At 45.4% G+C, this 27,142-nt stretch overlaps 1 protein-coding gene across 8 annotated transcripts in view; it reads right to left on the bottom strand.

The window, feature by feature from the left end:
• prdm16 (PR domain containing 16) overlaps nucleotides 1–27,142 on the bottom strand; it is a 185,290-nt gene that overhangs the window by 138,562 nt on the left and 19,586 nt on the right. Inside the window, exon 1 of one of the 8 annotated variants that reach the window (XM_037103038.1) lies at nucleotides 1,571–1,633. The exons of the other annotated variants lie outside the window; for them this stretch is intronic. Coding sequence (XP_036958933.1) covers nucleotides 1,571–1,583 — 13 coding nt within the window. The 5' untranslated portion in view covers nucleotides 1,584–1,633. Of the gene's footprint in view, nucleotides 1–1,570; nucleotides 1,634–27,142 lie in introns of those variants that run through there. 8 annotated transcript variants of the gene reach the window in all.

Here is a 27,142-nt window from a genome sequence, read left to right as displayed (position 1 = left end):
GGACCTGATGTGTCAAAGGTCCTGCTGCTGTTTTCAAAAGCGTCAAAGTGGGTGATCAGTTTCATCTCATCACTTTCAATCTCTGTTCAATAGTCATGTTTAAAATCATCTGAGAAAATGACCTGTGAACTCTGCGGTATCATACTACCCCAATCCCCCATCCAACCAAGTGCAGGCAATTTATCTTAACCTTTATGCAGTTTTACAAAACCTATATTAAGTTTTCACCCTGAGTCATTTTCTTTATGTCTTCCAATCAGTTTCTGTGAACCCTGCTCCCAAAACTACCTCTTTTCAGACAGTGCAAAAAAAAAAAAAGACACATTAACCATCGCTGGTCAGTGACACAATCAACTGAGGGGTTAGGGGTAACAAGATGGGCGGGCCTCCAGAGGTGAGAGGTCAAGTCCCGATCTGACAGACAGATGGAGGAGAGTGGTCAGGACTTGAAGGATGAGGAAGGGGATGAAAGATGGAGCTGGCTGGGTGCTGTGACAGTCTGGGATATGGATGACCCTCCACACCAATGTGACAGAGGTTCGTAATGTTAACATAGGGAAAGACCTTTTTTGTTGTTGTTAATTCAGTGGTCTTTTCGTGGGCTGTGGAAGGAAGGAAATTGGAGGAAAACAGCCTGGGTTTTACAGATGTAAGATATTTCAGTATTTGGGATTTGTTGAAAGTGTCCATAGAGGCAGAAAACCTAATTGTAACTTATTATCAAAAATCCTAAAATATTCTATAAGTACTAAAGTAAGCACAAAAAACCTTTACATTTTCTATCTATAAGCTATAAAAAGCCCATTAGAGAGAAAACATACATCGAAAGATAACAATTGTTCAGTTATTTAAGGTTGCTTAAGTGAAAAAAAAAAAAAAATGTGCTAGACATGCAACAAACCTGCCTTGCACATCTAAACATTATTTCCTCAGCATTAGGGGATTGGGCAAGTAAAGCCTGGAAAGCACAGACACAGACCCTCTCCGTCTAACCTACATAACTCAGGATAACAGAATATGTCAGGATAAGATGCTACAGCGAGCTAATCTCCGGCACAAGTGATAACATTCATTGGGTGAAACCATGACAGATGGGTATTGATCCGAGTTGTTGAAAGGGGGTAAAATAGATAACTAGACCACTTTATTGATATTGATTGAAGAGTCAAATGGGGGAAAATAACTTCCCTTAAAAAAAAAAAAAAAAAAAAAAACCTTGTTAAATTATCACGCAATAGATGAGGATTAGGTTGAGCGGAGGAAAAAAAAGGGTTAATGTCTGATCTACATGGATATGTTGCCATTTGAGAACCACTTTTGAGCTGTGTGTGAATGAAAGAAACGTCACCCACGGACTCCCGCTGAAAACAAATACCCAGTGCTGTCCAAATCCGTCCACACTCAAAACGTAAGATGGTCGCCCCTCTCAACAAATGCCTCCGCGAGACAAAAACGACACCGCCACGGCACCTCGACACCTCGGATTCAAATGGCACACGAAAAGACCCTAATCTCACACAGCGCCCTGCTTCAGACATCTCAAACACTCACACGTGTGGTCATAACTCACCAAAAGCCGACATATTATCTCATGCGTCTTCTCGCTGTGGCGAAGTCAAACTATAAGTTCCCGGCTACCCATAAACTCTAGTTACCAATTAACCACGTGTGTGTGTGTGTATGTGTGTGTGTGTGTGTGAGACAGAGATACTAGGAGAGCACAGGGGGTGTCTGGCAGGCCTATCTGCGGCGCTGCGATGCGCTAACGTGAAAGAATGCCAGTGTCAGTGCGATAGAGATAGGGGAAGTGCAGGGGGCCGATGGGTTGGGTGAAGGTCGATGTCGAGGTCACGTCCTGAAGTGGTGGACACTTCAGGGAGCACCGCACATTCAGAAGGTGCCGGGTAAAAGCTCACACTGCGATTCGTGTTGAAAAGTATTTAATGCCAAAGCGGTGCGAATGTGACTTTTGAGAGTTTGGGTGAAGTGGGTTTATTTGGGCCGTGTGACAGCTGCTGCGAGCTACAGTGAGAGCAGCACCTCCACGTGAAATCCATCTTCTGTCGACACATTTCTGAAGCCTTTTCAACACCGTCTGCTGGATATTCCCACTTCCTTCTAATCCTTTTCGTTCTCTGTCACCGAAACACATTTTTCATTTTTTTTTCGCCATCCATCTTACCCTGACAAAGTATCTGCTCCCTCAAACGCGTCGGCACCCACCTGAACATGGTGACCTTTGTTTCCTCTGGTGACGGCAGAAAACAGGATTGCTTCGGGTGAGTACAAGTCAAGTGTCAAGTCACTCAAGAATGTCAAGGGTAGGACTTGAGTCACTGAAGACCAGATCGAGTCTCAAGTCAGTTAAGACAAGTCCAAGTCGAGACTTAAGTTCAAGTCAGTTTAAAGTCAACTGAAATCGTCGATAACAATTTTTCAGACGCAAAGGTGCCAAAATCGAGAACCAGGTCCCAATGTGAGACTTGAACATTGCTGCTTACAAAGTATAATCAAATTTCTCTGCGCCGTAATTCAAATCCCAGGCGCTCATTTTTCATGACTTAAGTCGGACTCGAGTCTGAGTGTCTTGTGTCAGGTGTGAGCTCTGGCAGGATATGACCAGAGGGGTGAACGGGTGCTCGGATGGGTAAAGCCACGGGACACTGGAGCCTGTACAGGCCAGCATTCCTTATGAAGGGATGATACCGGCCAGGACGGAGTGATGTGGGGTGGGGGTTGGAGGAATGGGTGGCAGAGGGTGGGCACAGAGCGGGGGGGAGGTGATGAGGGGTGGTGGGGGTCATTAGCACTAAATCTGTTCCATATGACACACGCTCACATGGCCTCTGTCTGGACTCTCTCTTTCTGTCTGTCTGACTGTCTCCCCACCTCTCTCTCTCTCTCTCTGTCTCTCTGTCTCTCTCTCTCTCTCTCTGTCTGGGCTTTGCCATGAGGGGAAGGAGGTGGGGGGGGTGGGGGGTTGAGGTGGATATTTCTCAGCAACAACAGGAGCTCTGCGATGACAGGGGCCAGGCCATGTCACACACCAGGGACTCTGGTGGCTCTCCTTATCACGCAGAGAGGGCTTCATTAAATACCCCTCTTCTTTCCCTCCCTATCTCTCTCTTTGTCTGCCGAGCCCGACAAAAACAACACACCTGCTGAGGACAAACACACTCGCTGTGTGTGTCCGAAATACACCCAGCACAGATACACACCCATGCCTCTATGCGCACACAGTACTTTGACGGAGAGGAGAGTGCAAAGCTGATGAACAATTAATATTCAGTGTACAGAACAAATAGCAAGGTGGTATCTCAGCGTTTCAGACGGGAGGGTGCTGTTTTCAAGTTTCGGTGCTGAACCTCCGCTGCATACCTTTCACCTCCAATGGAGATAGTCGGAGTTGGCCTCGTGGGTGGCCGCTCGGTTTGCCCCTTTTGCTCTGAATTCACAAGCTATTGGGTGCAGTGGGAAAATTGGATACAAAAATGCTGCAGGGTTACAAACAGGCTTACCAAGTGTATTTGTCTAAATTCGAGTCAAAAATATCTCATTACACTATATAATATAACAAAATATATAAGAAAAATCAGCTAGAACATAGCATTTGAGCAAGACAAATGGAGCTTGTTTTTTTTTAGACAACTTTCACTTGTTGCACTTTTTCTACCTATTACAGGCGTGAAAAAAACATATTCATTGTTCTTTTTTACTTATTTTTCGAAGTGGAATTTTCTCCGGTGACAACGATCCCTAAGACCTTATAACACTGACCAGCACATGATTGCCAGATTTAAAACACACACACACACACACACACACACACACACACACACACACACACACACACACACACACACACACACACACTCTAAGTGTTTGAGCAGTTCTGTTCTTAGTCACAGTAGTCTCTAACACGGTAACGTCAGCAGCGCACTTTTTGTGATTAATAGAAATTAACTGTGCATGTGTCACTGTTACAACTGATGACTATCAACACATGCCATGTAAACAGCTTAACCAATTAAATATTTCGTTTTCCCTTTTTTACTATCCTATCATTTACTATTCATTTCTCTTTCCTAGGTGACAGGTAGGGGATCTGACTGCTAGTACATGGCCTGATTGTTATGCAGCCACCGCACACACACATACACAAACTGGCCAGGATCAGTCTTGTACCCTCATCCTGCACACCACAGGCCTGATGACTCCCCACCACATGCACACACACACACACACACACACACACACACACACACACACACACACACACACACACACACACACACACACACACACACACACTAATCACACCATGCTCTCTGCCACTGCCTGTGAAACAAAAGAAGGCCTTGTCTGACCAGGTCCAGCGCTTGTACAAGAGGCTTAGGGACATTTTTCTCATTTTTGAACAGCTAATATCTTGCAAAAGTTGTCTAATCTCTTTGCATTTAAGTTGAGATTTGTGCAACCACCCCCCCGCCCAGCCCCGCAATACCCCCACCTTCTCGGCATGCCTAACACCTACCCCTGCTAGGCCCTGACGCATGGTGCTTAACCAGGCCATTTTAATTAGGTTAGGTGTGTGTGTGTGTGTGTGTGTGTGTGTGTGTGTGTGTGTGTGTGTGTGTGTGTGTGTGTGTGTGTGTGTGTGTGTGTGTGTGTGTGTGTGTGTGTGTGTGTCAGCATCAGGGCCCCGTAGACTTACAAGCTGACATAATGAAACACAGCAGGTGATGAAAAGATCAGGATTGCTTTGAAATCAACCAACTCAATTAGTAGAGACTCAACAAATATGAGCTGGATCCAGGACAAAAACAGCTCCCAACTTGTGTTTTCTTATAGACCTCTAATATATTTTCATATAAGAAGGCTATTTAACCTTTGCCTGATTAACATTATACCTATTTTCTATTCACTTGATACTGTGTGTCTACCACTGCTATGTTTGTCTAGTTCAGGTGTTCCCAACCTTTTGCGTTGGAGAGCCAAAACTGGAACCCAAAGTGACAAATTTTTACCCCTGTAGCATTTCCAGGTGAAACACTAGCTGCCACCAGTTTCCAAAATACAGCACCATTCTCCTCAAAGTAACAACTACTAACAACACAGGACATAAAGTGAGTTCATTCACACATTTAGTCTATAATGAAGACGTGAAAGCAGAAAGAATCGACTCCATGACAGAAGTCAGCCTTCATTTTTCCCAAAGATTTCTGTCCCGATGGCAGAAAGATTTGCATGGTGAAAGCACGATTTACAGGGAACCAATCTAAATGCCATGGCGGCATGGTGGCATTATTCTATAGCCATTACACGTGCAAACAACATTTATGTATAATGATATGTTACAGCAAAACAGCTTGTCTATTGCGAGTTTAATGGTGGACCACGGGGCAAAAGCGAACAGTTACGAACTTATACTGTATTGTTAAGATGAAAATTAGTTCTGGGATCCTAAGCTCCTTTAATTTCCTGAGCAGTGTGTCTCTCTGCTTGCCAGATTTAGAAAATTGGTCAATGATTAGGTCACCTGCATATTTACCTCACAAAAAATAAGCTGGCACTATAAATCATATTATTTATGTATCTTTAAACATTTTGATTGGTGACCACTAAAACATCTGTCTGGGCCAAAACGAACCAGGTGGGCCATCTTTGAGCTGAGGGCCACAGTCCTGATAGTTGTTACAGAATCATACTTGTTATTAACTGGTGTGGCTTCATTTGACTCCTGTCTATCTCTCACAAACGTACCAAAGCGCACACACATACGATATATCGGCGCAGTATTCACTTAAACTGACATACACGGATACAAAGCATATTGTGTATTCTCAACTAAAGGTAGAGGTAGACAGTTGCACCAAGTCCAGTTCAGTCTCCCTCCCTGCTTACTGCATGAAAAGGACCATAGACACCAAAGCCTGACAATGCGCCTGGAGCTGCAGTGCAACTACAAACTAATTCTCTCAGTGAAAGGAATAAAGGCTACCAGGGTTACAGGAAGTAAGACCAAGTTGGACAGTGACAAAGAGACACAAAAAGGAAAAAAGAGAGAAAGAGAAGAAGAAGGGCCGCTTTAGAGGAGTGAGAGACGGACGGGCTGTTTTCCGACAGCTTGCCATGCCAGCTCCAAGTGTGCTGACGGCTGTGATTTCCAACAGGCTTTTAAAGAGGGTCACTTTCTGGCCTCTGCTTCGCTTTGTCTGTCCACCTCGCAATCTATCTTCCTCTATTTGTCATTCTTAATGCCATTCTGTCTGCGGTGCTATCTCGCTGTCTGTATGTGCACAAGATTTCATGTTTGTGTATCCACGTATATCTGTGCCAGTGTTGAGACAAACTGAGATAGAAAAGGCAGGGACAGGGAAAAGATATTCTTATAAATGTTCCAAAAGTGTTTTTTTTTCTTCCCTTTTCTCTGTGTGTGTGTGTGTGTGTGTGTGTGTGTGTGTGTGTGTGTGTGTGTGTGTGTGTGTGTGTGTGTGCATGTTGCCAGAGTGAGACATGTTCTGGTATCGGGGCAGTGCGCTCTACAAAGGCAGCTGATTAGAAACAGTAGGTGAGCTTTGCTAACAATTCCCAGTGAATATGCAAAAAAAAAAAAAAGAAAAAAGAAAAGCAAAAAGACAGGCCAAAAGGAAAAAAGAGATGGAGTTGGAAATAGTAAAGAAAGAGAATAAAGGAATGACAAGGGGAAAATGGCAGAGATACGTAGAGATCTCGGCCAGATGAAAATGAGACAACTCAACTCTTGTTTCTCTTTCTCCCGACTCCTCTAAGTTCTACCGCAGCTTTTGAACGCAGACCTTATAAGGCATCATTTCACAAAACAACATACACACACCATCACGTGCATGCAGACCAGTGGTGGAAGTATATTTACTCAAATACTGCCCTTAACTCTGCACAATAAATACTTTTTGATGCAATACCGTTGAACTTATACTTAAAGGTTTTCTCCACCAAAACTGAGCAAGTGTGTTTACAGGTACTACTGTGTGAGTGAAAAAACTAGTATACAGCCTTTTGAGGCTCCAGAGGAAGCTGCATTTAATCTGAAAAATTGCCTCCAGGGAAGTCACACAGTGGCTAAGAGCAAAAGCAAAACTAGGTACAAACCAGTTTAACATTAGAACAGAAGCAGCAAATGTAGGTAAAACACGACACGAGGATAGGACCAGGGAACAGATTATGAACACAGATGAAACCAATGAAGAGCAAGGTGAAAGAACGCTTCAATACACGGGTTTGATTGACCAATGGAACAAAGGCGAGAACAGAAAAAAGGCGGGAAAAAGCTAAGACAGCAAGTGGAAAGTAAAACATACACAGAGACACATAAGAATATAATTTACACATTAAAAAAACAGATAAATAAGTAACAGGAAACAACTAACCAAAAACCAAAACTATGACAGCGTCTACATTACCCACATTGCAACGGCTGTGCCACATCACTGGGGGCAGTTTATCAGATTATATGCAGCTTCCTCTGGAGCCACCAAAGGCTTTATACTACATCTTGAGGTAATACCCAGGACAGGGTTTAAGCCTGACATTTCGAGAATACTCGAGACACATCCTGACCCTCTGAACATCATGCACTGCAACATATGAGATCATAAAGATGTTCGTGTTGTTTTCCATCAGTAATATAGACACCTGTAAAGGAACACACAGACTCTTCTTTGATACTTCTGTAGCTCAACGGGAACTTTGATAAAAGTTTGACATTTCCTGCCATGAAGCGTTCTGTTTAAGCTTTTAATACTTCCCCCACTTGAACATGTATTGTTCTCAAGTACATCCATAATTGTATTAAATCGAATGCATATGGCAGAGGGCTGCGATTACTACTTGTTTTCTCGTCTCTGCCAAAAAATGACATATTCTGCCGTAATATTCCCGGGAAGCGTGAGTGTAGCTGATCTAGAGTCCTTTCCAGGCCCTGCTGAGGTCCAAAAGACGTCAGACTGATTCCAGAACAGCACTTACACTCTCAAGAGCTTAACTTCCATCCCTATTACTAGAATCAGGCACTGTAGCTGGCAGTCATTCCTCTCCTCCGACAGCTGCCGAAACACTGAAACAGAAATCAAGCAAACTAAGCTCTAAGACAACATCTCGCTTTACGTCCAGGAAATCATCATAGTATGTAACCTCTTCATTACGTCTACCTGTCTCCTCTGTCTCCACCCTGCAACAGACAGTCTCTGAGCTCAAGTCAAACAGTCAGCGTCCTCTCTTCATTATAAAAATACCAATTTTTCCCTCAGCTTGGGAAGTTGGCAGGCTACTCTCGTAGACATTCTCTTCCTGTTGCTTCATGTTTTTGGATGGGGGCAGCATGTACCCTTCACTCGCTGCCTTAGAGATTCTAAATAAAACGTGTTTGGGCTATTTTGAGGCCAGATATGTTTTCAACCCTCTTTAGCTGACAGGTCCAGGGGTCAACGATAAAAGAATGAGGGTTGGAGATAAATAAGGAGAGAAGCTGGGTACGGACAGAGCAGTTCTTGAAAGGAAAACATATCCTCTCCCATAAAGCCTTTCTCTTGTGTTTCAGCAGTCGGCGTGTGTGCGAGCTCGTGTGCATCTGCGTGTCTCAGCAGGGCACTTGTATTCAGGGTCGCAGGGGCTCTCGCCATCAGCTGCTCCGATTAGAGCTGTAATTAAAAGCTGTGTTAATTGGTGTTGAGGCCAACACTGGCCACCCAGTTCATTAAGGCCCACTATACAATTCTCCCTCTGCATTCCACTGAACGGTGAAAGAACGAGCCTTATTAATCTGCTAAACCCGGGGGACAAGTCGAGTGTGAAGGAGAGAGAGATGGAAAGAAACAGAGGCAAAGAAAGAGAGAGAGAGAGAGAGAGAGAGAGAGACAGAGAGCTCCCTCTGTATTGATCAAGCTGATCCCTGCATGGTCAATGTTTAAACGCGGAGAGTTCACAGTGATAGATTAAAGCAAACTGAAGAAAGATCACGAGAGAGGTGAGGTGTTAATTCACTTGACGAACAACAGCTAACTAAACGCTGAACAAATATGAAGTGTACACAACACAGAGTGGAAACTTTCATGTTTTTGGATCGTGATCAATCTTGAAGGCATATGATTTTTCCGGTGAATCACAGATCAAATAGATCACACTATTCAATTCCACAATCCAAATGGAAAAAATTATGGGCAATTTAAAATCCGGCAAGGTTGTTTCAAAACTAAGGAGATTGTTAGCTGTAATTGTTAACTGTCATTGATATTGTGGACTGTGGTTCAGATATGTAAGAAAATAAGTGGAAAACATTAAAAAATCAAATTAAATTATCAACAAAATGTGGATAAACAGGAGTCTCTACATTATGATGTCTATGTACTGTGTAGCAGTGGTATTTATAGGAGTTAGCATGCTAACCAGATTGTCCTGGCCTGTCCTGGTTCAAAGCTCCTGTGCTGGAGGCGTTAACACCAACACTTGCCTGGTTGCTGAGCTCCCAGTCAAACTGTGAGCTGCACGGCTAACTGAGCTAACTGGCTAGGTGCAGCTACAGTTAGTGGTGACTCTGGTGCAACAGTGCCCACTATTTGTTTTGAGCGCGAATTTGACAGCTGGCTAATTCTTACATACTGCTATTTAACTAGGGATCACTGCAATCTTATAGTGTAGGTTGAATATAAATCTGTCCCTTTCTCTGTCTATCTAGCTCTAACACAACACAATGCACATCTTCTCTGTTCAGTTCAATCAAGACCATTGGCATGTAAGCTATCATTGACATACAGATTTCCTTCAGTGGTCTTATGGTCTTCTTTAACTCTAGGTGTGCTGGCTAATTGATTTCAAATGTAAGCACAGCAGTGCATTCAGCTACAGGAGGTATAGGAGAAGTCGGTCCATTCTATTGACAAACTGACCGAGCACCTTCTAATGTCCATACTAACCTCCATCTGATTTTGCTAATTGCACTCAAGTGCCAAGTTACCGGCAGACTCATTATCACCCATTTCCCCCAAATTACTAATCAAGATCCAAGAAACAACTACTTCTCGCAGGTTCACTGCAGTGAGTGCTAAGTACACGTGGTGCTGATAATGACATTTTTTTCTGGTTGTCCTTGCCCACACCTTACTCATTCTGGTGTGTGTGTGTGTGTGCTGTCGGGTGGGGTCTCTCTCTCTCTCGCTCCCTCTCTTTATACACAGATGTCTATCTCACTGCCCTGCGTTCCAGGAACAAGCTCAAGAAACGCATTCATGCTTCAAGGAATGCCACTTTCTGCCAAACAGACCAACAATGTTTAGCAAATGTACCAGCGGAAGTCTGTGATACATGAAAGGTCTTTAACTCCCTCAATGCCAATATTCACCAGGGCCAGCCATTAAGACCTTTTTTTTCTCGGACATCAATTTCCTGGCCTCCTAAACTCAAGGGTGGGACAATGTGTGTCATGTAGATGTGAGACATCTGCACAGCGACATTACTGTAAGGGGAGAATCTCAGCACCCTTCCGTGACAAAAATGTTGCTTTTACTGATTAGTTAGCCGGGTGCACATAAAGGTGAGCTGCACGTTAAATAACGCCCTTGTATGCCGCTCCCTTTGTCAGTAAATATTCTAGACTGTGCCCCCTTTTCCCTGATGGAGCTCACCAGCTAAGATGTTGACACAATGAATCCCTCGCAATAACACTTTTGTTTTTGCGCCCTCTCTGGTTCACCGAGCTCACAGACAAGGAAGCTGTTCAGTGTACGATGGCCAAAGGTTCTGTATGTGTGCACGGCGGAGGCGGGAGGAAAAGAGGGAGGAGATGCAGGAGGCGGTTCCTGGTAATTTCCAACGTTTTTTTCCTTCTTTTTTTTTTTTTTTTTATCTGACATCGCGGAGGGTGGAACGACAGGTAGAGAGGAGAGGAACAAACAGGAGGGAGGAGCTTGAGACTTTTTCAGGTGCCCAACATTTAGACGTGGTGGAGGCAACTCGGGTTTCACCCACCCCGTCCCAAGGTCAGACTCTGCTTTTCATGCAGCCTGGCCCGGTACAAACACCTGGCATGCTCCAGAGGCAGGCCACTAGTCATGCCCAGCGTTCGTTAGTCATTACTGGCAGGGCGGCATGGCCCCACCATTCTCATGTAAATATCCACACCGGTCGGCATTTTGCATGGGAGCCTGTGATTAATGATCCAGATCAAAGAAAAAGGTGCTTCAGTATGTGCGATGTAAATGTGTCGCGAGTGACACAACAAACGCCGTAATTATACGAAGAGGGAGAGTCACAGCACTGTTGTGTTTAATGCACGCATGACATGTTTGGAGGAGTATGCAGCTGGACTACAGCTCCATCATGTTTGAATCAGAAGTAAGCCAGAGCCCTTCCTCATACACTGAGCAAACACAAGCCAGCATTCCTCTGTGTCTGCCATTTTAGCTCCAGTCAAACCCCACGTCGACGCGAGGGCATTAAAGCATTAGTGGCTAATGTTTTTAAAAGTGTACGGTATCTTGGAGGGATTCAGGAGGTGGGCGCCGTGTGCGTGTGTGTAATGGTGGATGAGATGGGTCCGCACATGGCAACCATTACACACACAGCCCCTCTAATCGCTGCCGACCTGCCTCCTCGCCTGCAGCCATCCCACCTCTGACTGGTGTGTGCGCATGTGTGTGTTTGTGTGTGTGTGTGTGTGTGTGTGTGTGTGTGTGTGTGTGTGTATGTGTGTGTGTGTTTGTGTGTGTGTCAGGGGGCATCCCAGGTTCAGGAGGGCAGAATGTTCACATAGATGCATATTTTGCCACATTAACACACTCTTTAAGACACACGTACACACACACACACACACACACAAACGTAAGCACACACGTGAGCTTTGAACATGTTAGACAAAACTTTCCTCAAATAAATAAATATGTAATAACATACATAAATAAACATAACACTCGCCGCTTTCTCCAGTCAATGAAGCGCTGTCTGCGTTCAATAGATTTTGTTTGCTTTTATTGATGAAAAGTGGCTGGAAGGAACTTTGGCAATTGAAGGAGGGAGGAGTGAGGAGACGGACAGAGAGACGGAGAGTCAAGAAGGAAGCAGGGAGAAATAAAAAGAGATTTGTGTTGAATAAATGAACGATTTAGTACGGCTTTATTGTTTCCTCAGAGAAAACGGCCAAGGATAGTTGAGGATGAACACAGATTGATGAAGCAATGGATGGACAGGACTTTATCAGGAGTTTAAAGATGCACCATTTAGTTTTGGGGAGGAAATTCAAATCAGAAGAGAGAGAGAAGATCCCTAAACTAACCAAACAAAGTGTCATCGTTCTCTGAATGAGCGGAATAAACAAAGTGGCCTTAAAGGACAACACAATGTTTTCACTTTGTTTACATTTGGCGGACCGTGACACCTTTTCTGGCTTCAAATAGTGTCCTGGAGACTTTCCTCTGAGAACAGCTTGTTTATTCAGTTAAAGGAACACATTTGCATTACAACGTCATTATTATTTTGAAATTTTAAAATTCTGAGTCTGAATTTCCTAAATCCAAAGCTTCGTGGTGCCCCTGTAAAAACATGTCCACATCCTTTACTTTGAAGAATAGAAACAAAAAAAACTTATTTTATTGTAAAAAGCCAAAACTTCAACACAAGCAGCTGTTGAAAGGCAAATACTTGATGCCAGCTTTTGATACTTGGCACTTTTTGATACATCAGTGCCACAACCGGTACTGAGGTTTTAACAGACAACCTAATGGTTGGACGGATTGAAGATCTGTTGCAGCACTCTTAGGCCCTCATCCGACTGACAAAGCACTAAAGCTGCTGTCTGCTTGAACTCTTCAGTGTGTGTGAGACTGAAACGAAAACAGATATGAAGCCAGACGGAACGAGGCAAGAACAATGTGTCTTCGTGTGTGTGTGTGTGTATATACATGGGCGTGCACATGTCTGAAGTTGTGTGCATAGGAGAAATATCTAAATATTATGGAAGATTTTGTTGTATGTTTATGTCCCAATTCCATGTGAATGTGTTCGGCTCTACGTGTCTGTGCGCACATGTGTAGACTGGACGTCGGTGGAAAGAGCAGCGTGGCCCCAAAACATTCGTAAAGATGCGTACACCTACTCACACGCACACACACACACACACACACGCACAACAAACATACATCCACTGCCTCAGGTGAGCGTGTGTGTGATCTGGAGGGGGATAACTTTGTGGTGAGACCACACAGGAGACAGCTTTCAACTGAGTAAACACCACATCAAACACACACACGCTCTCACACACACTAACACACACACACACACACACACACACACACACACACACACACACACACACGCATACACATATAGCACTGGATACAGTTTGCCTCGCTCCCTCCTGCGTAATTGAGAAAAGCTGCCGTCCATTAAAAGTTGCTGACATCACTTAGACAGCTAAATATGCAGGGAGCTAACGAGCTAGTGGGGCCTTTGATTGAGCTTCCAAACAGGTTCAAACTTTATCGCCAGCTACCCGCAGGACAGGACACAGGCCTGCCACACACTCGCAATTGAGCATCTCAAACAAACAATCCTAGACACCAGCAGTGGAGGTAAATATCCGCGGAGTGGAGAGCAACGTTTTTTTCCCATCGTCTATACATGCAACCCCATCTGTCACGCCGTGCCCACTCTAAACAGCAGGCGGCAACACAAATTCAACTTTTGTGTGGTTGTGTAGGTTCACTGCAGCATCCGTGTGGACACGCTCATGCTTTAGTTTGAACATCGGCCTGAGTGTGTGTGTGTGTGTGTGTGTGTGTGTTTCGAGAGTGCAGCCAGCCAACACGCAAAGAGGCCTGACTGCAGTCTTCAGTTCCTCCCCCACATCCTTCCATCTCCCGCTCGCTGCATCACCTCAGAGAAAGACATAAGGTTGGCTGGAGCCTGAACAAGCCTAATTAAGTCTGGTTAACTTAGCTCTGAGACTTCTATTACACGCATGCACACACACACACACGCACACACACACACGGCAGAAACACACTTGTACTGCGGCTCTCTTCTCTCTCTATTAACACCTGCTTCTTTTCCAATTAGCCCTCCAAATAGAGACAAATGGGCCAGAGGGGTCTGATTAATTCACTTCTGTCAAGGACTCTGCTGCACAATACCGTCAGGGAGCTGAAGCAGGCGTGGACTCGTGCACGTGCAGACTGACTGCGCGCCCTCACACACAAATGCAGGTTACGCTGCGAGCTTAGCATCAGAAATACAGTGCCGATAATGCCAAAAGACATTTGAATTTTTCCGACACAACAATTCATAACTTGACTTTTGAGCAAGACACAGTATTTCCACTGCTTGCTACAGTATGCGAACAAAGAGAGGTGGGAAATGACGTTTTAAAAAACACAGACAGTGACTTCTCTTTCTATTAATCCTCCTCCACAGATCGACGGTTTATCTCCGCCACTCCTCTTCCGGGGACAAATTCCTCTCGTCTTTGCTCCGGCGAGTTTGTGAGTGTATACCTGCTTCTGCGTCCGCGTGTGTGTCCATACATGTGTATGTAAGCTGCGTGGATCCCATCATTAGTCTTGCTCTCCTGTCCTCCCCTGTTTGTTTAAGCGGAGCTCTGTGTTTGCTTGGAGCTGCGTGTCCTCCAAAGAGACTGCCACAACGCAACCACTTCAAAACCGAACCTGTTCCCTTTACACACACCTACACATAAACACAAGCAGGTAGCGCGTAGGCAGGCCGCGGCTTGTTAATCTGCGACTTTGACTTTTTCAAGGAACCCATCTTATTGATAAACACCCAAGCCTTTTTTTTGTCTGAAAAATATATCATAAGTTATAATAAGTTACCCCTGTCCTGTTTCAGGCTACTGCTTCGAGATGTGTTTCGAGACATTTGCTGCAGCTTCAACTTCGCAGTGAAATGCAAAGACTGTCGATATCCATGAGCATATGCAGGACGACTCGGTGTCAAAAAACCAAGCTACACCATTGTACATTAAAGGAATCGTGGGCAGCGAAAAATGCGAGTATATATGTAGAAATCTATCTCTTGACTTTGTGGGTGTGAAACAGCACGGGAAGATTTGATAAATAGCCGCAGAGGAGGATCTGACAATCTCACCTTTGAACTATGAATGATGAAGAGCGATCTTTTGATGAGGATTATAGCTGTTTACTGAGTGGGCGGAGGATTGCATTTCTCTCAGAGTGACAGAATGATGCAATGCCTTAAACTTCTCAAAAAGGCAGGTGCCTATTTGTGTGTTTTCCCTGCCTTCACTACGCTTGCAACCGTCTAAAAATAGAGCGCTCAGACGTGTTCCTTAGCAGGTAAAAAACAGGAAGAATGTCCCAAATGGAAAGGTTGTGCGTTTGTCCGTTTCGCCATAACTTTATTGGTTTTTCCGACACATGATGATTCATTCAGCCCCCCCCCCCCAGTTGTCAGCAGTCTTGAAATGGTATTAGCGGCCGAGTCTACTGACCACCAGCTTATCCAAGCACACAGCAACTCAAACACAATGCTAACATTGGTCCAAATCTCTGCACAATGGTACGGCCACACATTAGTTCCACACCAAATAAATAGCTGCTGCTTCACTTCATAAACTCTGGGTTCAGAGGTCGAGCTATGTCAAGTAGGGCGCTGAATGAGACGCCGTGGGATAAAAGGAGGACAGAGAAAGGGATTTAGACGAGGAGGTGGGTGGGGGCGCTTATAGAATACCCCGGCATCTCCCTTTCTCCGGTCCACCCGTCGAGTCTCAAATGCCACTCTACCGTTGGCCCTATTGTGCGTCCGTCTCAAAGAGCTTGTCTTCAATTAGCCTGATAAGAGGAGAGAGGACGAGGGTGGGGCAGGACTGGGGGAGGTTACCTGGGCAGCCAGTAATCGCTTTGATGCCATAGGGCTCTTGGTTGCTTTTGTCTTTCTTGCCCCCTGCATCGATGCTAAATTTGAGTGTGTGATTTATCTTGTGGCCGGGGCAAACGGCAGTTCTGGAGGCGGCCACTTTCACTTTTTGCTGTTCTATTGACAACGGTCGGAAAAATGTGAGAGATTCAACGGTCAACCAGTTGCCTGAGTGACAGACAGATGTTGATCACTGTGCATCATCACGTGAAAAAAAAAAAAAAAAAAAGAACTGAAGGTTCAATTTGTAAAAAAGTTTATTTTTGAGTATCATTCCCAACTTGTCAAATACTGACTCTTTGGGATTGCAGGTCATCCCAACGTGTCAGTATTTGATTGGAATTCTTACAAACTGGACTTTTGAATACCTAAAAATGAATAAAAATAAATAAGCATGCTAAAAGAAGTTGCAGAAAACTGAAGAAAAAAAATCAGTCTTGTGTCATTAAACCTTCTCTCTTCTTACAATTCCTCTGCTTTATTCTTCATCTGTCATCAAGCCTTCCAGAAAAGCTCAGAGAAGCAGGGGCCTCTTTCTCTACCCCCTCTTCTGACCCCCCCCCCCTTTCTCTCCTTTTACAATCTGTTTGCTGAATGAAAGTTAATTTTGAGCATGCGGTGTATCACACCAGGGCGAACGGCCATTCATTCAGCCACCTTTGTAGGTAGGATACAATCAGACGGATGGAGAGGTACGGGATGTGAAAAAAAGAATGGGAGAGGGAGGCAAAGAGAGAAGACAGAGGAGGAAAAAGTATACGAGTGAAACTTATTACCAGCGGTGTCTGCTGATTGCATTCGGCAGGGGATAGGAAATGGGCAGTCGGTAACTCTAAATCTAAGTCTGAGATCCTACTGGTGGGGGGGGGGGGGGGTCAAAAGAGAGACGATAAAATAGAAAGAAGGCATGAGAAAGACAGGATTTACGAGAGCTTTTAAAGACATTGAGACAAACAGTGGCTGCAAAAATGCAGCTGCTGATGTGTCATCTTAATGTGGTTCCCGTTCTGTGTAGTTGTTACTCTCATTAAGGGCTCTACAAATAAACCTCACTCCACATGATAGATCTCTTGTTACAGTCACTACAAATTATGTGGCTGTTTACTCTTCAGAATAGCCGAGCCGCAGAATTTATTTCACCTTGCTCCCCTGCAGCTATTTACTGCCCCTGCTCTTCACCTGTTGATGGGAATAAGCTAATGTGACAATCCAGCAACGCCGTCTGCCAGTATCTTGTCAGTGTGTTATCACCATGAGGCAAGGCCACGGGCTGTCACAGCTGTAGACTCTCACACACTGACAGACTCACAAACACTCCCGTATGCAAGCAAAGCCCCTGACCCCAACACATCCCAATTCAAACAGAGCAAGAAAGATGTTCATTTCAGTGTACTATCGTGTTCGAATATTCATCTAGAACAACATAAAAAGATATAAATCAGCTTCTGCAAGAGCAGTAAGTCGTCTAACTGGCGCTCACATTGTCCCTCACACACACAGACCCCACAGTCCAGTCCAAATGCACTGCAATCCACCTACTCTGCTAGTAAACAGCCACAACACAAAGAAAGTGTACTGTACTACCCACTAATAACGGAAGGCAATTAGCTTAAATGTTTGCTAATACAGGTACGGAATGTGCTAATGTGCTAAGCCGGGGTGCGTGAGTGTGTACGTGTCTCGTACTGTGTGTGCTGGATGGCAGAGCAGGGATCTACGAGCACTGTGTGCGTCCTGCCTAATCACTGTCATATGGAAGGGATTGAAGTGACCACTGCCACGCAATGGGCCGGACCACACCGCATCTGTCACCAGCTAGGTCACCCGTGTGTGCGTGTGTGTGAGTGTGTGTGTTTATGAAACACTTGTAGCACATGTCAGACAGTCTCTTATCCAGACTGGACGACAGCGAGAAAATAGGTAGAGGTTAAGTGTTCTGCCCATGGACACCGACCAGAAATGCGACTGTTGGCAGGCATGATTGTAATACACACAACCTTCCAGTAATGCGGCCATTGCTGTTTAATGCATGACAACCACCTGTGTGTGTGTGTTACTTTATCTGTGTGAGAGTGCTTGCCAGGGTTACCCAAACACCTCCCATTTTTAAGATACTGGCAGAAAGCTCTTGTCCGTGCAGGCATAGGGTTAAATTACAGTGTCATTGGTGATAGACACCAACATGGATACAACACAGATACAAAACATCAACCCCTCAGTGTCTTTGTGCACACCTGCTTACAGACAAACTGAGGGAGGACTATCTAACAAACCTCTGAAAGGAAGGTCTGCTAGCATGGCAGGGCTAGCAGCCCATCTGTAAGCGCTTATCGTGATGGATCCAGCCCTCAAACCATGCATCAAGCTGCCTGAGTACGACACAGATAGAGGGACAGAGAGAAGACTGAGGTCATGAGAAATGAGACAGATGACAGCCCAGCCCAAAGGAGAAGAGGCCGGGCGAAGCCGAGACCTGCACATTTTCAGAAACCCCCATTTCTAAATAAAGAACACATCATAAGACCGTATCGATCAAAAGTGAAAATGCGTAACGACATAAGGGACTGCAGGGTGGACGTCATTTAGTGCAAGGATGATAGTTTAGTCAGAAGTTAGGTACAAGATCAGGATTTACAAAGCTAATTACGGTGAATCCCGATGGATATGTAATGCCAGAATCATCTATTTCTCAAGTAAGTTAGTCTTTCTCATTTATTTTGCATAATTCTAAATGTTTGTTTCAAGACTAAAGACAGAAAATAGATATTGTTTCTTGCAGCAGTATTAGGCTTTTATCATTTTCTACCCTTTATCACACCTTCGATTATTCTTGACCCCCTGTGAGGAGGTTTTTTCCGGAGCTACAGAACCCAGGAAAAAAAAAAGCATCAAAGTCGCTGCTGTGCAGACGTTTCCCCACAATGGCGGCTGTCACCTCTGACCCCGCACACCCAAACATTGTCCCGGAGACCATTTGTCCCCAAAACATACCAACCAACTGCGCAAGTCTCCCCGTCCTTTTGGCCAACCCCGTTTCCTCGACTTGAAAACAAGCGGTCGCCCCCTCCTACACCCACTACTAACCCCAGCATCCGGCAGAACATGAGGCCCAGCACCAGTCACCAAGCGGCCCGCTCTTTATTGTGCCTTCTTCCTGCTGTACTTTTCTCCTGACCCCCTGTTGTTGTCTTTCCTCTGCCACCCCCCCCACACCCGCCTCTTCCTCTTCTACGCCCTCCCACCCTCCCTCCACCGATCCCTGTTTCGTGCTAATTAATTTAATCCTGTAAGCAGGTGTAAGCCCCGTCATTAAGTGGAGCCAAGTCACAGTAAATGGGGGGGGGGGTGAAGGGAAGGAGGGGTGCATTGTGAAAGCCAGGACAGAGTGGGCATAAACAGCAAACGAGGAAATTGGTGGCAAAGCAGAAAAATCCTGTTTTTTTTCATACAGGGGGGCAACAGGAGGAGGGTAAGGAGAAGCGAGGGAGTCAAAAAGAAGGGAAAATCTTGTATTCACTTTTTTTTTCCTATGGAGAGGAGGGCTAATGCAAAAGGGGCCATTCAGTGAATGTTATATCAATATCTGTCCTTCTCTAACTATCCATTTCTCTCACTTTCCCTTCCCTAATGTCTCTTCCCCGGAGATAGCTCCAATGGGGGTAGGGTGAAAGAGAAAAAGGGGAGAAAGGGGTGAAAAATGGAGAGGCAAGGCTTGTTTTTCTCCTTGGGCCAAACAGAGCAGGACTATGGGCTTGAGTCTGCGCAAGTTCTTTTTATTTGCCAACCACCCTTTCTCTGTCTCTGTCTATCCCTTTTCGTGGGACCAGGGGGGTCTGAATTGAATCTGTTGGGGGGGGGGCATCCGAGTGTTGTGAAGCACTGGGTCTTAGCAACTGGTGATGCCCCCTGGACCGGAGTTAGAGGGATGCTGCTGCAGCAATAGGGGGCAAAGTAAAGGGAAGAAAGGGAGGGAGGGGGGCGAGTTTGTTAGGTGGCATCCAGACCGCATGCCAGGAGCTCCCAAGTGGTTTCTTCCGCTGGGGCTCCTCTGTCCGTCCTCCAATGGGGCAGCAGTTTACCATGCTGCTCGCAGCCCCCGGAGAAAGCAGTCTGAGCGGGCCGCTATTCTTCTCCGCTGGCCTCAATCCCCCGGCAGCAGTCAATCAATCCTGCTCTCCCGTCCCCTCTCCTCCTGCCAGCCTCTATCGGCACCTCAATCTGCCTCCCAGCGCACATCCTCTGGCAAAATAGGGGTCGCAATTCAGGCGCTCACTTTCTCTCACTCTCTCTTTTTCCCCCTTCTAATTCCTTTTTAACTCAGTGAGCGGGTGTCAGGGATACAACTTGGTGCATTCCTGCCTGGCTTGTAGCGCAACAAGCTATTGAGCAGGAGATAAGCCTCTCTTTTAGGAGGGGTTGAGGAGAATTGAATTCAGGCCCTGAGTGACGGGAGGAGGAAGATTTATCCCCGTCCGCGGACAATGCCGCCTTTTCGGGGACTTTAATCTCCTCGGCACAATGGGCCTGGTTTTCCTCCTACCACCGACTCCACCGCCGCCGCCACCTCCATCCCCCCTGTGCTTTTCCCACGATGGTTGCTGATTAGCACCACGGGCCGATTGGACATAAGCCATTATCTCTATCTTGTCGGGGGGTTTTCATCTGTGTTTTTGTCGTGAGAGGAACATGCTCGGAGGAAGATGATAAAAAAAAAAAAAGACAGTGAGAGGGGTAGAAGATTTGTAAGGCAATGAAGAGAAACGAGGAGACCGACAGAGGAAGAGAAAGTGAAAGGAGGCCGGCAGTGGTGAAAAAAGGTGGTGTGAGTGCCAAGTTCATTGAGTGTGCCCGGGACAGAGGGTGATTCCACTCAGCTGGGTAGACACTCACACAAACACACATGCACAGTCATTACTATGAGGCGTGCAGCCCAGAGGTAAAGAGGAAGGGTTGGAAAAGGGTTTTTGTCAGGATTTGGGGCGGGGTAGGGTTCGGGCAAGGTAACCTGCACCAGCGAATGAATGTATTATAATATCTACGATTATAACTCAGCCGAAACTCATTAAGAGAGGAGCTGATTCAACTTCAAGATTGTTCTCCAGTAACAATCATACACACAAGCCAGGAAGAGTGAAGAGTGTGACATGAACAATCAGAGTGGTTTGAAAGTTCGGTTTAATCTAATTACCTGAACCCAAGATAAACCATTACTTTAAAATGTAAACATTTGCATCGCTTCTTGCATGTGTCTATTTTGACTTACTGTATCTCCTACCGCACTCTTGCAATGCAGGGAATGATTATAAGAAGGCAGACTTTTTTTAAAACCAGTCCGACCACAAGTGGAACTGTTTTGTAGTGTCATCACATCCGTGTATCTCTGTGGAAACACTAGTTATATGACATGAAAAGAGACAAAAGGGGAAAAAGTCAAAACTAAGAGACCGGTAGTTTGCCAAAAGACAGAGTATTTTTTGCTTATGACTCAGTTGGTCACATTTAAATAAACTGTGAAGCCAAGACCAGTCGAAGAATTAAAATAAAAATAAGTCACTGACCAAACACTCTGGAATACAGAAGCATTTAGCACTTATTCTAATAATAATATATCACATACTTAATTTATTGTTTACTAATCCACTCTATAAAAGGTTTTATAATGTACTTTCAGCACTAGTCAGTTTTTGTAAGATAGAATCACTTTCACTCGCTCACAAGAGATGTGATGTCCTGAGAAACTGGAAACTGACAGGCTTTGAATTTGCCTTTTTTTTTTTCAGTCAAAGAGGTTGAAAATTCGAAATACACTACTCATGCAGAAGTTGCTACAAAGTCAGTCAGGCTTTGTGTGCGGGTCGAGAGTGTTATGTAATGCAAGAGAGGTTATAATATCAAATCTCTCTCTCCTGGCTAGACTCAATCTGTTGAGCGATTGCTCCGCTGTGAAAAGTTACAGCCTCATTCCCTCTATCCTATGCTTGCATTCACAGGCTCGTGTACACACACGCGCGCGCATGCGCACACACACACACACACACACACACACAGGCACACACGCACACTTCCTCCACATTACATTAAATCTCTGAATTATGGGTTACCAATTTCTAGTCAATGTACTGTGTGCCCTTTTTTTCTGCTAAGCTGGATGTCTTGAGCGGAGTGCGTTTCCACGTCCAAAACCACACCGCGGGACGCTCCTAACCCAGCGGGACCATCTGAAAAAATAAATACTGCCATAATTACAGAAGAGAGAGACATGGGCCATGTCTGACATGACAAACCCCAGATGGATATCTCAGGCTGACCCAGCATGTGTTTGTGTGCGAGTGTGAGTGAGTGAGTGTGTGTGTGTATGTGTGTGTGTGTGTGTGTGTGTGTATGCGTGTGTGGTAGTCATGTTTGTGTATACGTTTGTACCCCCTTTTGTGTGAGTGAGTGAGTGCGTGTGTGCGTGTGTGGTAGTCATGTTTGTGTATATGTTTGTGCCCCCTTTTGTGTGAGTCGGTGCGTGTGTGTTTGAGTGGAAACATGACCTGAGTCCCACGTCTACATGGGCCCCTGCTCTGCTGTGTGTTCGGCGGGGGGGGTCCGCGATGGCGAGGATGAGACGAAACAAACAAAACAACGCAAAGAGAAAGAAGAGAGTGGGACAGAATCCCTGAAATAAAGCAGTTATTCTGGGAACAGAATAAGGGACAGAAACCAAGGACATGGGAAGAAGAGACAGAGAGCTCCGACAGAAACCTCTGGATGTGATTTGGGGAAGCTTAAAGTAAATATTTATTTCCCATCGCTGTGCCTGTCAGTGGTAACGTGATGGATTCACCGCCTGATGTCTTCCAACACACACTGCTGCTATTCAAAGACGCCTGTCCCCTCCTTGTGTTTATGGTGGCATGACTTGCACTGCGGCAGACTGCTACACAACATTAACAAAAAATGAGATACTTCTGCTGTGGGCACGCGGGTACACAGTCGCAGCCCCACACACACTCACAAACACACACACACAGAGGCACACACAAACAGACAAACACACGTGTCTCGTAAATGCATTCCTTTGTTGGAGGGAAGATTACCAGCTCAGCTTATCCCCGCTTATTTTGCACTCTTTCTCTTTCTGTGTGAATGTGAATGTGCGTGTGTAATACCTGTCTTTGTGGCTACACAATATGCCGAATCTAAGATATCTTTCTCCGACTCTCTCTTGCCCACACACACACACACACACACACACACACACACACACACACTCAGACACACACACACACACACCCACATGCATATAATTTGTGCTTGTGTGATGTCTCTATCTTCGCTAAACACATATTCTAAAACAGAGAAGAGAAGAGAAGAAATCTTCTTTGATATATTCTATCTGATGATTTTCAGACACCAAATCCAGCCTTTCCATTTCTGTCACTGCTTTCTCAATGTTTCTCGCTCTCTCCAAGTTGTGAAATCCTGTCCGGGAAGCCGGCGTGGATCTCGGTCTCTGGAGGCCATTTTCCCAGAGAAAGCCAGCTCTTTGGCTCATCTCTCGCTCAACACGTCGCAATCGGACTTCGCGAGCCTCTGCGGGCTCGCCGTCCCTCCGCACACCCCCTTCTGGTCATCCCGCTCCCCTCAAGCCCTCCGTTTTTTTTCCCCTACCGTCTTCCGAAATAGTCCTCCTAACGAGTGTTGGCCCATCCCTGTTCCCAGCTATAAAAACAGGCCCCGGTGGCCGAAGATGCTTAGAGAATGTGGTTATTATTGCACATACACACACACATGCAGGGGCCCCTCTCCAGTAGTTTGGTAAATGATGCCCCAAACTTAGCTCGAAGCAGGAATGAGTCCAAGGTTTCTTCTCATCATCATCATCATCATCATTCCTCGGCAGGCCCATGACTCAGCCCGAGTCACATTATTTGTTCCAGAGAAAACATCATTTTTTTTCTGTCAACCTCTCCCTCCCTCTGTTTTCTCTCTCCCTAACTTGCTCTGTTATTCTTTCTTTTCATATCTTCCTATGTCTCTATCTGCTCCCGCTGTAAATTACCTCTCGTGTCTGTCCTATTCCCCGAAATTCTCCCTCCGTCTGTCGCTCGCTCTTCTTACTCAATACAAGCGCTCTCTGCCCACTCTCTTCTCCTCCATGGGCAGACTGTTCTTTAAGAAGCGGGCCGGAGTAATTCAAACAACATGGCTCTAATTTGCTATGACATGTTTCATTTCTGACCTCACTTCAGATAACCATCTTGCTCTCTCGCTCTCTCTTCTGCATGTCTCTTTCTCTCTCACACACGTCCAGGGACATGCTTTGGATGAGCCCGGCCTGTTTAGGGAGGATTCCTCGAACCATGCGCTCATGGCTAACGGTTTTTGCGGCCACTCAAACAGACCAAATTGTTTGGCTTTTGCTTTGTAGGTCATTCAAACAAATGTGTTCGCCGGGAGCCAAAAACTGCCAAAGCCTCCGGGAGCCGTCAATCAATCTCATATCTGGAATCAAGAGGTTTTTGGTGAGCGTGTTTTTTGGAGGGCCACTTTGTGAATTCTTTATACATTCAGCGGAGGGCTGGGCAATAGGGTCTGAAATGTTATTTCCAGTATCGGAGGAAGCGTATGGGGAGTTTGCTGCGTACTTCTACCTCACTCAGCTTCTGCGCGCTAGCAGCTCCTGTACTAACGGTTTAAAGAACGGTCTCCAAGCTCCCAGCCAGGGCAGAGTCAGCTAGCTAGACGGCTACCTGCACAGCTAACTGAGCTAACTACCTTCTATCAACTATGGCTGGCAGTTAATCTCTTGGTATGCTGCCCCCTATTTGTGTGGAGTATAAATTCAACAGACGGCCGATTCTTAAATGTTGCACCTTTAACAAAATATCAACACAATAAGATTGTTGATAAATACTCAACAGTAATATGAATATACTGGTAAGTTTATGAAATGACATCACTTCACTGTAATGCGGTCTCTAATACACAACAGACAACACTTATGCCATGTCACAATATAACAATAATCAAAATCTATGATGATACGAAATAATATCAGTCGCCCACCCCTTATTCAGTGTGAGCGACTACGTTGGACAGGAAAAGGACCTGATGTCTCGCTCTGGCAGGCTCAACGATGAAATTTGACATTATTGGCAAATATAGGATAGGGACGTGGTTGAGGGGGGATGACAGGAAATGACTGAACAGTTCAATTTGGGTGCTGGGGTAAGTCGGAGTGAAAAAACTTGACAGGCGCAGCACACTCTGCTGCCAACCCCGAAAGCCACAAATATGAGCGTGTTCCCTGAGAAGTCGGCCATGTGAAAACAAAAGTGCCTGGCAGTGGGCAGAGGAGAGAGGCTGAGGGAGGAGAGAAGACGAGAGGAGAGGGAGCAAACTGTGGAAGTTTAATTTGGGTGAGAGGTCAACGCAAAGCCAAAGCCAGAGGACGCTCACCCAAGATGACATGTCGTTCTGCTCGCCCTTCGCCAACACACACACATATAAAACATGTCAATGCCTTCTGTCGCTCCCTCCTACGCGTACATACACCACTTCGGGGCCTCCGTCACAGTTTTGTGCCCTGTGTGTTTGCAGCCTCGAAGGTGGGGCCTGTGAAGGGCAGGCAAGTTCGTACGGACTGTGGAAAGGTCAAAATAACCCCTGTATACACATACACACCGCGATCGCAACCACATGGGGGAAAAACATCCGTCCTAAAATAATGTTTCAAAAAATAAAAAAAATGTTTTTTTGACAAAAAAGCTACTGGAGTCATGTTTTCCTCTTTTAGTTGCGATCGTGTGAGGAACATAAACGGACAAAACTGGTGATTTGTGAGATGTGAATCGGCAGTTCAACAATACGCTGTAAAAATTATTAGGCTCTGGCCTGTGAATGTTGCTTTTTGGAGCTCTCCAATACAGCCGACTTTTACGACTGAGCTGTGGAAGGGAACAATTCATGAATTTACAGCCATCACAACTCACATCATAAATATGCCAATAGTTGTGTCTGCGACACCGCCATTCTAGATGAGGCAGTTGAGACAGCCAAACAAAGAGCCCATCCAGGACACTGATGGTGATCGTGTTCATCTCTAACAGAAGCCTTATTATTTGGATATGGAAATGCCATACAGTAGGCATCACTGTGTTATACTGTGGCATCAGGGTGGCCTTGTGGTTGTTGAGGGGTCCCGTATTAACTTAAAAGTAACCTTTGACTCCTATGAGAAGCGAAGCCGACAGACATCCACGGGTCCTGCTGTGTCTGTGTCTGCGGCTCACTGTAGGTCACCCAGAATCAAAGTATCAGCCAAATGGATAAAATGTATGTGAAACAACATCTGAGAGACATGCACATGGTAACTCATTTGTCATCTCACACAGATTTTTCCTGACAATGTCAAGCAAGAGCTCAGGCCAGGGACTGTCTCTCGGTACATAATCTACCCAACAGAAATGTGTATCGGACTTCCTTCGGACTACTTTAAAAACCCTGTGATTCATGTCCGGTCGGTGAGCAAGAGGACAGATGCTTGGTATCTATCACAAACCCTGTATTCCCCCTGGAACGACAGCAGCACTGTAAATGGCTAGCAACCCTGTAAACAAAGCCACCCCCTCCCATCAAACCGCACTGGGCCGATGCAAAGCTGCTGTACTGTACCAGCTCAAGCCTTTGGCTGCTTTAACAGCTGCGTCGCCCTGCCTCGTCCCTCATGCGCAGTAACAAGTGAGAGAGGAGGCGCTCTGTGCACATGTGAACTTTACTGCGTGTGTGTGTGTGTACGCACGCAGCCATTTGCATAGAGCGGGCCGTAAGAAAGACTTCATTCACAGCTTCTGTGAAATTAGCCAGAGGCTCACCTCAAGATGTTCACACTCCAGACCTGCCAATTGTAAACAGACTCGACTCTGTCTCTGTGAATTAACCCTCTACCTCACTCGCTCACCCTTTGGTTGTTTTGTTGGGATGCCTCAGAGTTAGCTCAAAGAAGAAGTTTTGCTTTTTTTTTTTTTGCTGAAAATGTAAAAAAAAAAAAAAAAAAAAAAACTCAAATGTAAATAAATAGCAGTTTTGACATTATGAAGTCTAGGTATTTTGTACCCATGCTGTCCAGCAAGCCCCATCTTGTCCCAGTCCAGAGCTCCTGTGTCCTAGTCTGAACTACAACCTGCACGACAAAGTGAGTTAACTTGCTAACTAGTTAGTTAATGGCAGTTAC

Source organism: Acanthopagrus latus, chromosome 7, assembly GCF_904848185.1.
Source record: "Acanthopagrus latus isolate v.2019 chromosome 7, fAcaLat1.1, whole genome shotgun sequence".
NCBI lineage: Eukaryota > Metazoa > Chordata > Actinopteri > Spariformes > Sparidae > Acanthopagrus > Acanthopagrus latus.
Note: the sequence above shows the minus strand (reverse complement) of the source record. Positions and strands in the feature narration are given on the sequence as shown.